The 13,068-nt window shown below is 46.8% G+C and overlaps 1 protein-coding gene across 3 annotated transcripts in view; it reads left to right on the plus strand.

Moving 5' to 3' along the window:
• The window catches only part of LOC135367886 (RYamide receptor-like), a 93,183-nt gene that overhangs the window by 70,765 nt on the left and 9,350 nt on the right, over positions 1 to 13,068 (plus strand). For all 3 annotated transcript variants that reach the window (XM_064600984.1, XM_064600983.1, XM_064600985.1), the window contains exons 2-3: positions 9,306 to 9,498; positions 11,521 to 11,676. In XM_064600984.1, the coding sequence (XP_064457054.1) occupies positions 9,306 to 9,498; positions 11,521 to 11,676 (349 nt within the window). The remainder of the gene's footprint in view (positions 1 to 9,305; positions 9,499 to 11,520; positions 11,677 to 13,068) is intronic.

A 13,068-nucleotide genomic window follows, 5' to 3' on the forward strand; every position in this document is an offset into this window, starting at 1 on the left:
CAATCGATAGAACCGCATATTGTCCACACGTGTACGTCAACATCAGTGTCAGTCAATTTCTCCGACAAAAGCGGAAATTGCTTTCGCGATGGATGTGGAAGGATTATGTCTTGTGATGAAGCCCTATCACCATGAAGGAAATAGGAACGAGCTGCTTTCCTTCATAACCGTTCTGGATATTAGGAATTACTAATGTAGGTATTATGATGTCATCTCAATGACGTTTATTTTCGTAAAAAGCATCACGTGGTGGTGGTGGTGGTGGTGGTGGTGGTGGGTGGTGAAAGGGCTTGCCGTTGTCGGCCTCACGTATGTGGGCAACGTCACGACTGACGCCCTGGTGGAATGTGCGTCCTGGGCCGACTTCTAAGGGAACTGTGCCGACATATGCCTGAAAGCGTCTGAGGAAAACCCAGGAAAAACCCCAGACAGCACAGCCGGCACCGGGATTCGAACCCGGGTACCTCCGCATCACATTTAACTTGCACCCGTCCTGTACTCCAACCAGTGAGCTGTCACTGTCGCTCTCCTCAGTTTCCTCAGAGCCTAAAGACTCATGAACTGCATGTGTGACGTTGTTATAGTGTCGCTTTCCTTCTTTCTTTCTTTCCTTCATTTTCTGCTTCTTCTTTTCCGTTTTTCTTTTGTATGTGTGTGGAATAGCAAGCCGGCTCTTTGCATGACTAACCTTCCCTTTCTTTTTCCTTAATAAATATATCCCCACCCCCCGCGCTATGTTTTAGCTGCCCATTTCATGCTCGTAAGTTTTCTCCGTACCTATCATTTTCTTGATTTCCCTCTACTTAATGGCACACCACTTCTTGCACCAGCATCACCACCGGGATTAAAGAATAGCGTCCTTCTATGTTTCATTAAGTCGGCCACAGCTATATTACACAGCACCACAGCATTCCACTAGGCACCAGAAGGCGTGTCCTGAGCCAGTGATCAAAAGCCGATTCTTTCACGTCACGGGGCGGTCTAGATTCCAGCCAGCTGTTGCAAATTAGACTACATGCAACGTCAGTATCGCCTCAACGAAAAGTACGAACCCCAGAAACTCCAGAACGTGCCCTTCAGCTAGCTTCTGAAGCACGAGGGCGCTGCCTCGATGTGAAGAGGTAAGAGAAAAGGAAATGGAAAGGAAGAGTGAAAGGCGACGACTTACTTCTGCTTCCCATATATTAGTGTGGTTCACGTGCGGGGGGGGGGGGGAGATGATGGTTCATTGAAGTAGCCCCCCCCCCCCCCCATATGATTCGATGTTATAAGTTTGTTAGATCTAGACGCGACTTTAACCGTTTCAACGCCAGTTCCTCTAAACTTTCCGTTGGCAGAAGCTAAAGTAATACAATAATTGGTCAAATACACCTCTTTGTAGAACGGTGGAGAGTGGCTTATTATCGGTGTAGCCCTGAATTAAAGTGAATTGGAAAAAGTAAAACATGGAGATGTACTGTAGTCGGTGTAGTTTCGTAAGCCGTAACCTAGTGTAGCATAGAACCGTGCTGACGTTCCAAACATTGTGGATATGTGAGTGTGCTGCAATCAAAATGCTGTAACACAACTATAAAAGAGATTGCATGACGGGATAACTTTCACCGCCCATTTTCTACACTTTCATTTCTTCTGTAAACTCCCCAAGAACAAGAAGGCGCGGCTTTCAGTGTTCTGGAGTATATCCCACTGTTGATCGCAACTCAGTGTGGGTGTCGTCAAGACCAGCTTTTTTTTTTTTTTTTTTGTGGCCGCACATTCATTTCAGGCCTGTTAGCAAAACGGCAAAAGCAGCTTGCATTTCAACCGTTCCTTTCAACCTTTTTACTTCGGTCCTTTACCGGCTGGGACTACATATAAAACATATAAGCCAACCCCTTTGACATTACGCTGCTGATCTTTGATTTGGCAGTCTTCCTGTATCTTATCGTTTTCGTGGAGTGCTTACGCTCAGCTAAAGCTCCCTAGTTTCTCTGTAACGGACATTCGGAAATGGCGCCTCTCATTTTGATGGACCTGCACATGATTAAGCAAAAAAAAGAAAAATAGTGAACGTTATTTTTTGCGCACGGTTTCGACAAGGAAGGGCCCTGGGGAAATCACGAAACGGCGTCCAAACAAATGAAATGCTCAACATATTTTGTTTATTTCTTTTCCTAAATATGAACCTTCGTTTAAAACTTTAAAATATATATATATATTGACAAATAGCCGCTACGATTTTTCTTCTCGGAAGCTCATTTTGAGACTGCTCTGTCGAAGTAAAGAAGAGAAAAAAAAAAAAGAGACAGAACAGAACGGTGGCCGCAATACCCATTGTGCAACGGAAACTGTTATTGCTTCCACGACTTTTTTATTCGTCTCATGGCACATTTCACGGTGGAACAGCGCGCTTAAAAAAGTACACAGGAACAGCTTTCACTTTGACTTAAACAAGCACTCAGTCTCCATTGCATTGCTATTGTACCCTGCAGTGCCAGCGAAAGAAAGAAAGAAAGTAAGTAAGGAGGCCATTCGATTCCAGCACGTCAGTTCAACGTCTGAAATTTTCCCATTCTTATTCTGCGTATAATTTTCGTCAGAAATATGACACGTCGGTGCAATTTGAATTCGATTGTGCCTCTTCGTACGGTATGCCGAGAAATTTATGTACGTTTTCCTCATGCAATTTGAATTGGATTGTATGCCGTGAAATTTATGTACGCTTTTGCTTCATCACAGCTTCCCGTTTCATTTATTTTCACATAAAGTTCAGTCCATTAACTCCTAGGAACTTCTACTGAAAATGTCCCCATCACTTTCTTCTGCGTCAGTATAGGGGTCCTCGACACATTTCTTAGATTTTCTGTTCTCTTATTCCTGTTCAGTTACGCTGTAAGTGTTTCGTTGTGCGATGTTATATAAATGACTTGGATCAGTATTAACCCATTGCCTCGTCATTTTATTTGCCCATACTGCCGTACCATGCTGCCCTGAGGAAGTGAATGGCAAATTTCCTCATTCGTTGGCATTTCATGATGTACGTATTTGTTGTTGCGCGATGTCGGCGCAGTTCCCTGTGAAGTCGGCCCAGGACGCCCCCGCTTCCAAATCCGTGACGTTACCCGCCTAAGCGTGGCCGACAACCGCAAGCATTTCCATCATGACCACCAGCGTTCGCGATTATCTATGACTCTATTTCACGTCACTGTCTTTCACATAAACCGGTTCTCTCAGCGTCATGTGAGCATAATTGGTTACGGCAGGTGTACATTTACCGTGAGGTCCTGACGTAATGATTTTACAAATCACTAGCAAAACCGGGGTACTTCTTAATTCTTCAAACTTCTTATTATTCTGATTCTACTCCTGCATTATTCTAACTTCTTAATTCCCATACGTAGATCGTTATCTTGACAATACGCGTGCAACTACATTTGTGGTATTCTTCTCAATTATATCTTTGGAATATGGTGCTGGTTATAATTATCCCGAGTAGACGTGGCCGTCCCTCGTTGATATCCTAAGACCATTTCCTGAAAGAGGTTCGCATCACCAGCCTCCGTAGCGTGACCCGTAAACAATAGCGACATGCACATGAAATCGTTGTCGTTATAATGCTACTTAAATGTGCGCAAAACAATCAGAATTCAGCCCTGTGTACGCACCCACACTCTTAAAAGAGAACTTCACCGCATAGCACGCTGAATCATTGCACAGAATGATACGTTTATCAGTGTTGATTTATTGAGAACGGGAGGCGTACGCCTTTTGTGACACTTTATGATAATTCAATGAACTTCATTTGTTCATTTCACTACACTAGAACGCTTCACCACATTCATCGCTCTGAGCCATGAGACATTTCGCCGCCTGTGTATTAATACAGAACGAATTCTACAAGTAGAGAGTGAAGTCAAACAAAGCATGCGTCTGGCCGCGGCGTTTTCTGTAAAGCGTGCTCTCACGGCATTGCTTCGGTGTACGCAGGAGAAGCAACGAAGCAATTAATGTCTCCCGAGCTCTCTTGGCGAGCAAACTGCCTTCTTTCATCAAACCGATGGGCTTCGCTGGAACTGACTACATAAATCTCATTAAGTTAGTGACTCGTGAATAGAATAAAGAAATACTGCCTGGGGAACATCTGCCGGGCTCTAGCTGTGAAAGTAGGTTATTTTTCTTGTTACGACAATTAATCAGCGTGAACTAAGCGCAAACGATATTGCAGATTTTTGGCAGTCATACGCGTTCACACGGGGTATATTCTGTACAACCAAATACATTCAATTGTAAGCCAACTGATCTTCGCAAAGCTGATCTCATATGGGGTTAATCAACAAATGGCCACTGATATTTCCAGAATGCAAATGTTACACATTGAAAAGTATTACTTCCGTGTGAAAGCCACAACGCATACAGCATAGCTTTAGAGAACAGCCGCTTTAGCGTTGATTAAAAGGGGAGCCTCTTAAGAATATTGAATAGAAGTGGTAAAAGCATAAAAACACTGAAACTATTCTGTTTATTAACGTACAGATCTGCATTTCGTCAGGTACAAAAGTGTCAAAGAGCTGACATCTCTCACATACACTGTTAAAACAGAACTTCGCCGCATAGCACGCTTCTAGCCAGCCACCAACCCGAATGATATTATTTTGTCTTCGGATTTGATGAAAATTGGTGGAGGCGCCTATCTGGGACACATTATGCATGTCCCAGATAGGCTCCTCCTTCTGTTTTCGACAAATCAGGAGAGCGAATCATATCGTTCCAGCTGGAGGTTTGGTAGAAGCGTGCTATGCGGTGAAGTTCTGTTTTAACAGTGTACGAAGTGGTCACGTGAAAACAGAGAGGCGGGGACAACAAAAAATACGAAGAGAGAGAGAGAAAGGGAACGATTATGAACAATACTACGCGTCAAAGAGGAAATAACCGTGACGTAACTTGTAGAAGGAAACGCGCGAGAATATGAAAGATTCCGTGTATTCACACGAACGACACCCTCATGGAATATTCTAGTGGAAGAAAAAGCGAAAACACTGCTCACAGAGCCGAAGTTCCGTCCCGTATTATGTTGAGCATTCACACGGTGCGGAATATCGGGAGTGGCGTACTGCGCATTGAGCAGACGACACTTAGCAGACGACACCGTAAGCGTGTCTTCCTGTCGTCTTCTACGGAATATCTTTTTCCTGTGTAGCAGGATATTCCCAACGGTTATAGCTTTCTGCTATCACGTGAGCGCGATCGTTCAACGTCGTTTCTTCACGTACACTGACGCTTTTCGCATCTTCCGCTTCTGGGGGATGTCGCTCGTGTGAATACACGGATTGAAACACGGCGGTTGCCGAAAAAGCCACTGCTGGGTTCGTCTGTTTGTGTGTTGCAGCCTCGGAACAGTTACTTTCCGACATAAAACAGATTGAACGGTAACAACTCCTTGAGTCTGAGGAGCAACATGGGGACGAAAACAGGACGAGCACAGGACGGAACAAGAACCGACGACGACGACGACGTTCCGTCCTGTGCTCGTCCTGTTTTCGTCTCCACGTTGCCCCTCAGACTCAAGGAGATGTTACCGTTCGATCACATACGTACACCAGCTTGCTTGCCACTTCTTCTTATGTTCAACAAATAAAAAATAAATTTGAGGCTTGCAATTGGATTGGAAAATAACTTACTTAAATAACTTATAATCACTCTATAACGACGGATTGGACACGTCAGACACCTCCGAAGCATTTCTATTTCTATTCCGTGTTGGTGCCGTGAAGCAACTGTGGCTATGAGCAGCGTACAGACGTTGACGGATGGAGAGAGGACAGCAGGAAGGAATAGGGGGCTTAGTATGCGTCCTGGGCCGACTTCAAGGGGAACTGTGCCGACATTCGTCCGAAGAGTCTGCCGGAAAGCCCAGGGGAAAACCCCAGACAGCACAGTCGGTGCGTGGAGTCGAACCCGCGACCTACGGTGTAGGAGCGCGAAACCAGACGAGGACCTTTCTGGTATATCAGATATAAGATGGATGCAGAACGGCTGCATTTCCAAAATGCATCTCGTTCCTTTCTAGCGCAAAAACAATTTGCCGTATACGGATCACCCCGAGGGTGGATCACTGCTCGTATTTCTATTCCGTCGTTGCAGTCGAAGCGATATCGCAAATTATGTTTTGCTCTCTACGGAAGAACTCTTACGCGAAGTCTTCCAAATCCCGTTTCCTTTGACAGGTCCTGAGATCTCACGCGCTTCGGTCATAAATTGTTTAGGATATTCCTTCGCTATGACGACTGGCTGCATCCGAGAAAGTTTATTTCGCGCACGGCGTTCAGAGAAAACTTAACGACTGCAGGTTGGTTACGACCCAACGTTAGAAGTGCAACTTGCATACAATGGAAGCGTCGGCACGTGCGCTTTTGTTGCATGTACTGCAAGTCCTTGCGGAGGTCTCTCGCTCGATGGGAAGCGTAGCATATGCGAACGAAGTTTATATTCGCCCGGCAAGTAATTCCACGTGGGGAAGTTTCTGTTGCCCAAGCGGTATAGCCTGCCTACACAGCACGCCACACTCTAAAAGCAGAATTTTCCCTTAATACGCTCAGCGCCAAACTCTGTCCAGAAGGGTTTTTCGTTCTGAATTTATCGCGCAGCAATCACGCCGAAGAAGTTTCCGCAGCACAATTGGAAGATGTTCCTTTCTGTCTGCAGGTTACTCGCATATTTTGCCGATAAACTAATTAGTCAAGAAAAAAATAATAAGAGAGTGACCCTGAAATTTACCCCTCAGCACTGCAAATGCTCCCTCAAGTTCGCCATACGCTTCCGCGCTTTCCGTGCATTCCGAAAGGGACTAATGACTGCGGCAATGTATATCGTCCCCCAAAGGATTAAAATTACTCCTTTTTCCCTATACCGTAAAGTCAGCTGTGGAGAGCCTCATCCATACACTCTTAATACGGCAGCCTCTAATAGAGATAAAATATATATACATGAGTTTTTACCAACGAGATAGAGAGGGAATAATGTGTGCTACCAACACCTCCTAGATAGTAGAAGGCCTGCGCACTGCCCAACTCACAGAGGCCTGCGTGAGCTTTGCGAGCTGCTTCGAGCTTTTCTCTTGTCCGCTCTTTCATTGACGTCATAGCAGCATCCACAGCAGGCCTTCATATGTGACGCTGTGTCACGTGGGGCGCAGGCCTGATGCTATCTAGGAGGTGTTGGCGCAACCTCCTTGGTGAGGCTCCAAGCTTTGATGCCAGTATAGGCGACCCTCCCCTTTCTCTCTCGCACTCCTTCTGTCAAGGCAAAAACGAACGAAGAGCGAGCCGAATGACCAATGAAACGCGAGTGCGCAAGGCAAGTTGGGTTGAAGCGGGCTTGGGACATGCACGCTCGAGCCAGTGCAACTTTTTCGGCCTTAAATGCCACAGAATTTCAAAATGTACGCGCGTAAAGTCGCTCACCGCATGATTTCCTAATGTCCGTCATTTGCAAACAAGGCAGGGTGAGGTCAACGTGGCGCCATCCAGGTTGGCTTCAAATATGGCTGCCGGTTTATCTCTCTATAGTACCCTCTCTATCTCGTTGGTTGTTACCTCTAAAAGTAAAAGGCATAGGATAGCCTCTAACTAGCGTAACCGAGCATTGACACGGCATTGCACAACGTCGCGTAATACCGGGATGTATTTGGCTGTCAATATACACTGAAAATTATCAAACCTGCCCTTTCTCTGCGCTGTGTACGCGGTAATGTTTCTGCACAGAGGCTTATGAAATAGGGTGTGACTACTTCGTCTCGCGCCGGATATCTGAGACAGTGCGCACAGAACCGTCATAACCGTTACCTGTTTACGGGTAACAGTTTCTTTACTGGTTACATCGAGCGCATTGTAATTGTGTAACTCCTGCGGGTGATCATAACGCTGCCTGTAACCTCTGGCCACCAGAGAGTTTCGTCTCTGCTTGTTACCGACTATGTAACCTCTCCAGCAGGTGTTATCCGTCCTCAGTGATAACGTGAGAAGTGACCGTTTTAAGAGCGTACCGTTTACTTTTAGAGGTAAAAACGCAAAAATCTTTTACCTCTATTAGAAGTGACCATTGTAAGAGTGTATAGTCAGAATTAGAGCACTGCACGGGCCGACTTTTCCGGGCCCGACCCGGCCCGGGCGCATCGAAAAATGGCCCGGCCCGACCCGGGCCCGGACCTTCATATTTTTATGCGGCCCGGCCCGGCCCGGCCCGGTGACCCACTGACTAGAGTGCGGCCCGGCCCGGCGTCTAAGCAAATAGAGCCCGGCCCGGCACGGTGACCCGGCGAGTAGATCCCGGCCTAGTATTTCCAGCCGCGACGTACGCGTTTCTGGCGATTATCAAACAAATTTATAAGTAAATTTATAAGGAGAGAAGACAAACATACAAGTGATGGCGGTTTAACACCGTAACCGCACGAGACCAAATTAAATCCAGAACGCACGGGGCGTTATCGTTACACTGTCAAGATTTTGCGGAGATAGAGCATGCTGTCGACAAACTGCTTCTCCCAGTCCCTATCCCTCTCACCAAGCTTTGCCAAAGTGATTGTGAAATATGTGAGGAGTGAGGAGCAATGTAAAGTGGCTTGGAGAATGTTCTAGAGGGTCGAATCATATGCATAATGCAGTACCCTTTGCTTGTCTTTGCAAAATATGCACAGGAATGACGCAAGCGCATGATGATATGAACTAATGCATCTCCAATGTGTGGAATTAGCTGCGTGGCCCGGCCGGGCCTGACTCTCGGGAACATATTTGTCGGCCCGGGCCCGGCCCGGCCCGCGGTGGTGGCGTATTTTAACGGCCCGGGCCCGGCCCGGCCCGCGGTGCTGGCGTATTTTGTCGGCCCGGGCTCGGCCCGGCCCGGAGCACACAGCCAATAACAAGCCCAGCCCGGCCCGGGCCCGTGCAGTGCTCTAGTCAGAATACCAGCTCCCGTGGCTCAGTGGTTAGCGGGCTCGCCCTGTCACGTCGAGACTAGGAGGTACCCGGGTTCGAATCCCGGTTTTTCCTTGGTTTTCCTCAGACGCTTTCAGACATATGCCGGCACAGTTCCCTTAGAAGTCGGCCCAGGACGCACATTCCCCCAGGGCGTGAGTCGTGACGTTGCCCACATACGTGAGGCCGACAACGGCAAGCCCTATCACCACCACCACCACCATAGTCAGAATTCATGTGTCATAGCTCCCTATGTGAAGAACCTAGTTTGAACTCCTTCCTCGTGTATACTTGCAGCACAAAGTGTCACACCGCACGCAAGCCCGTAATACATTTGCACCTCATTATTATACGCAGGTACTATGCCATCATGTACCCTTTGAGCTTCCGATGGACACGGAAGAGGGGGCCCCTCGTTATCCTCTGTATCTGGATCGTCGCTGCCCTGCTCTCCAGCGTTCAGTTTGTTCACGGACGAGCTACCGAATTCACGTGGGCTGGTGGAACTTACTACGACTGCAACGAGAACTGGGAAGAGAGCTCAGGGAAGGTAAACACGTAAGATTCCTAATGCAAGATTTACGCGGCGCAAACAATGGCCGTGGAACGCCACACTCTTAGATCTGGACTTCACCAAATATTAACACGCTACGCTAACCAAACGGGACGACAATTTGTCTCCGCGCGGGCGGAGAGGGTAAAGCTCGGAAACACCACGTGACTAAGTGTCTGTCCAGTCACAAGGCAGGAATAAGGGGGAGCATGCGTAAACGAGCGAGGGTCCGCAGAAGCGACCACGTCCGCCTCCCATTGAAATGTTCTCCCTTATTTCGGAGAGGGATATCAAAGATGTCGCCCCACGGGCAATAGGGGAGGTAGGGAAACTGCGGAGTTGGAGATAGTGGACCTGGTTGCATAGCGTATTGCCCGGAATGATCTCGTTGTCACTCGTGATTTTTGGAAAGCTCGTGTCGTTCGCCTTTTCTTTTCTTTTTTCTTTTTCTTCTTTTTTTGACAACATAACTGAATAAGTGTCACAAAAACGCGTAAGTCTCCCGTTTGCAACAAATCAGTAGTGTGAATGATGTTTTTCGGGATCATGGTTCGTTAGAAGCGTGTTATGCAGTGAGGTTGTGTTTTATGAGTGTATAGGTGTGAGCTGACCCTACCTAAGAGGAGGGCACCATGAATCAACGTGGGAACACGCCTCAGGACGATTTGCACGTGCTGTAGTCTCCCACCAAGGTGGACAGATGTGTAGAAATGAATTTGAAGAACAATGTGTTGCACCATTCTGGCGTTGGCACGTGTGTAACGCTGTACTATATTTGAGTGCTTGTCGAACAAAGTGCGCCAAATTGACAGACAACCAGTCGAACGTGCTACTTCCAAGAGATAGACGAAACAACGAATAAAAGACAGAAAGTTATCTGGAGATCTAGCAGATTTTAGAACATACTTGAGGAGAGCGATCACAGTTTGCATTCTACCCTGTAAAGGCCAGTTCCCACATACAGCGCTTCGCTATATGGCGCTGGAAAATAGCGCTCAAAATCTGGCGCTGTTTTTCCGGTTGCCGTTCTCACATACTATACCGAGCACAGAGCGCTATTCTGCTGCAGTCACGGGATATCTCGTGGCGACGTGATGCACCGGTATCACCGTGATCGTTTACTGTCCTCGCCGGATATCCGTAGCATGAACGCGGATGACACTTTCGATGCTGTGATCGCGATACCGAACTATAGTAACCAAACAGCCATGCAGATGCACGGGTATAGCACGGGCAGATGAAGCTCGTGTCGTCGCCTTCCCGCCTTGCTACTTCGAGTAATCGGAAGCAAAACAAACCCCAGCTTCCGCGACGTCACGGCTGAAAGACGCTCACGATTGGTTAACGCAGACTCACCGCTCAATATAGCTCTAGAAAAGTTAACCGGGGCTCTACTTCGACAAGAGTGGTTTTATAGCGGTTCGCAGCAATGCGAGGAGGAAAATATAGCGAAATTTTCTAGCGCTATGTAGGAAAGCGCTATATGTGGGAACTGGCCTTAAGAAGAACTTTGAGCCTTTGCATGCCTTTTGCTTTGCCCACCCCTAGATTTAGTTGATAATTAAAGTTATGGTTACTATGGTGAAACCGTGTGACCCAAGCGAGAAGAGGAGGTGTATTCCAAATTAATAGTAGCGGTATTACGTAGCGGTATACGGAAAGCACGGACTGAACCTTGCCTGAGACCACGTTCCCAACTTGAAGATGCATTCTGCATCGGTAGTAATAAATAAGTGCAATGGCTCCGATAGTAAGCCGAGCGTACTTGAAAAGCGCGCAATGATATTCGCGACAAAACGTGATGCAGAATACTGAGGCTGACGGACGCCCCGCTCAGGTCTCGGCAAAATGGAGATTACTGGAACTCGAGCAAATCGATCTCACCCCCACGTAGCAATGTGATAGTTATTTGCAGAACTTCAGTATTTTCATTCATTCTACAATTCAAAGCACTGCTATCGGGGAGCGCGCGCTATTGACCATTACGACGATACTGATAATCCCTGTTCCATCGCGCAGGTCTACACTGCAGTGATCTTCACAGTGACCTTCATGACGCCTATGCTGATACTGACGTTCACCTATACGTGCATAGCGTGGAAGATGTGGCGACACACGTCACCGGGCAACGCTGACGTTCAACGTGACCAACAACAACTGAATGCTAAAATGAAGGTATGGGCCGTTGCGTCTCTCACATAGTGTACGTTTCACATACACGAGAGAAAGATAGGCCGAACTACGAGCAGTATATACGTTGAAAAGTTTTGTTTTGGTATTTCATATGCACTCCCGCGATTTTTTTGGCATACGATGCCACCGTGACGTTTTCTGGGACGCTTTCGATTAGCCGGCAACAGAAAGGTAACAGATGAGACTGGGAAGTGACATATATAGGTTCGAACCATTCTCATCGGCTGTGCTGTGCTGTCGGGGCATTTCCCTTAAGTTTTCGTTAGTCACGCTGAGGAAAATGTCGGCACAGTTCGCTGTAAGAATTGCCAGCAAAAGAAGCAAAGATCCCCCCCCCCCCCACACACACACATTAGGTCATATCAAATAGCTCCGATTTCGAGATCGCGACTCTCATTTTATATATCCCGTATATTCCCATGTATATGGGATATTATATGCGGTATATACTCCCATCTCATCCTCATCATCTATTGTTGTTGTTGTTGTCCCATATATTCCATATCAGAACTCTCATTTTTTTTCTTCCGAGACTGACTTCGTGCACTGACCAAGGGCGAATCGCAGACAGTGATATGTCCTGGTAGTACCGGATGACAAATTTAAGGGGGGAAAAATAATAACGCAAAAATTTATGTCCAGAGTTTTCAACTGGGATTGTCCGTGCGCGCGTCTTTTAGTGATTATTTTTACACCTGTGAAGGTTGAGGTTTCTCCTAATGGACAGAAAGTCACCGAAAAGTGGGAGTGTCCTAACAAAAATGCCAAATTTAGCCACATGGGAGCAACAATGCCGAGCGCTGCTACGCTATGACCGTATGAACGGCGCGTATACATCAGTGGTGACCCAGTGATAGGTAAGTCGGCCCAAAAGTAGCATTTCATGCGGCATGTCACTGTCAGGTAAGTAATTCACTATGTGGCGGAAATACAGAGCTTCGAATGTGCTCGACTCAGCTTGGAACTCTTAGCGTGGACCTTTATGCTCACACCTCAGCACACAGTGCCACACTTGTTGCCCGTTATGACACTATTTATTTATTTATTTATTTAAACATACTGCAACCCCTTTAAGGGGTTATTGCAAGAGTGCATCAAAGAAGCATTCACCGGAGATTTGGCGGACAGAACCATACAGAGCGTTCCAGTCTTCAGCGCAACGAGGAAAAAAGCTATACTTAAAAACGTCAACACGGGTACAAATGGGGACAATATTTAGCTGATGAGAGCTTCTGAGTGAGGATGTTCCAGCGTATGATAAATATTTGCTAAAAGGAATTCTTACTTTACCATTAATAATAGAATGGAATGTTCTAAGGCGAAGAGCACGCCGTCGAACCTTTAGTGGAGTAATGTCAAGATCACGAAGTGCTG

The sequence above is a fragment of the Ornithodoros turicata genome, chromosome 9 (genome assembly GCF_037126465.1).
Source record: "Ornithodoros turicata isolate Travis chromosome 9, ASM3712646v1, whole genome shotgun sequence".
Lineage (NCBI taxonomy): Eukaryota > Metazoa > Arthropoda > Arachnida > Ixodida > Argasidae > Ornithodoros > Ornithodoros turicata.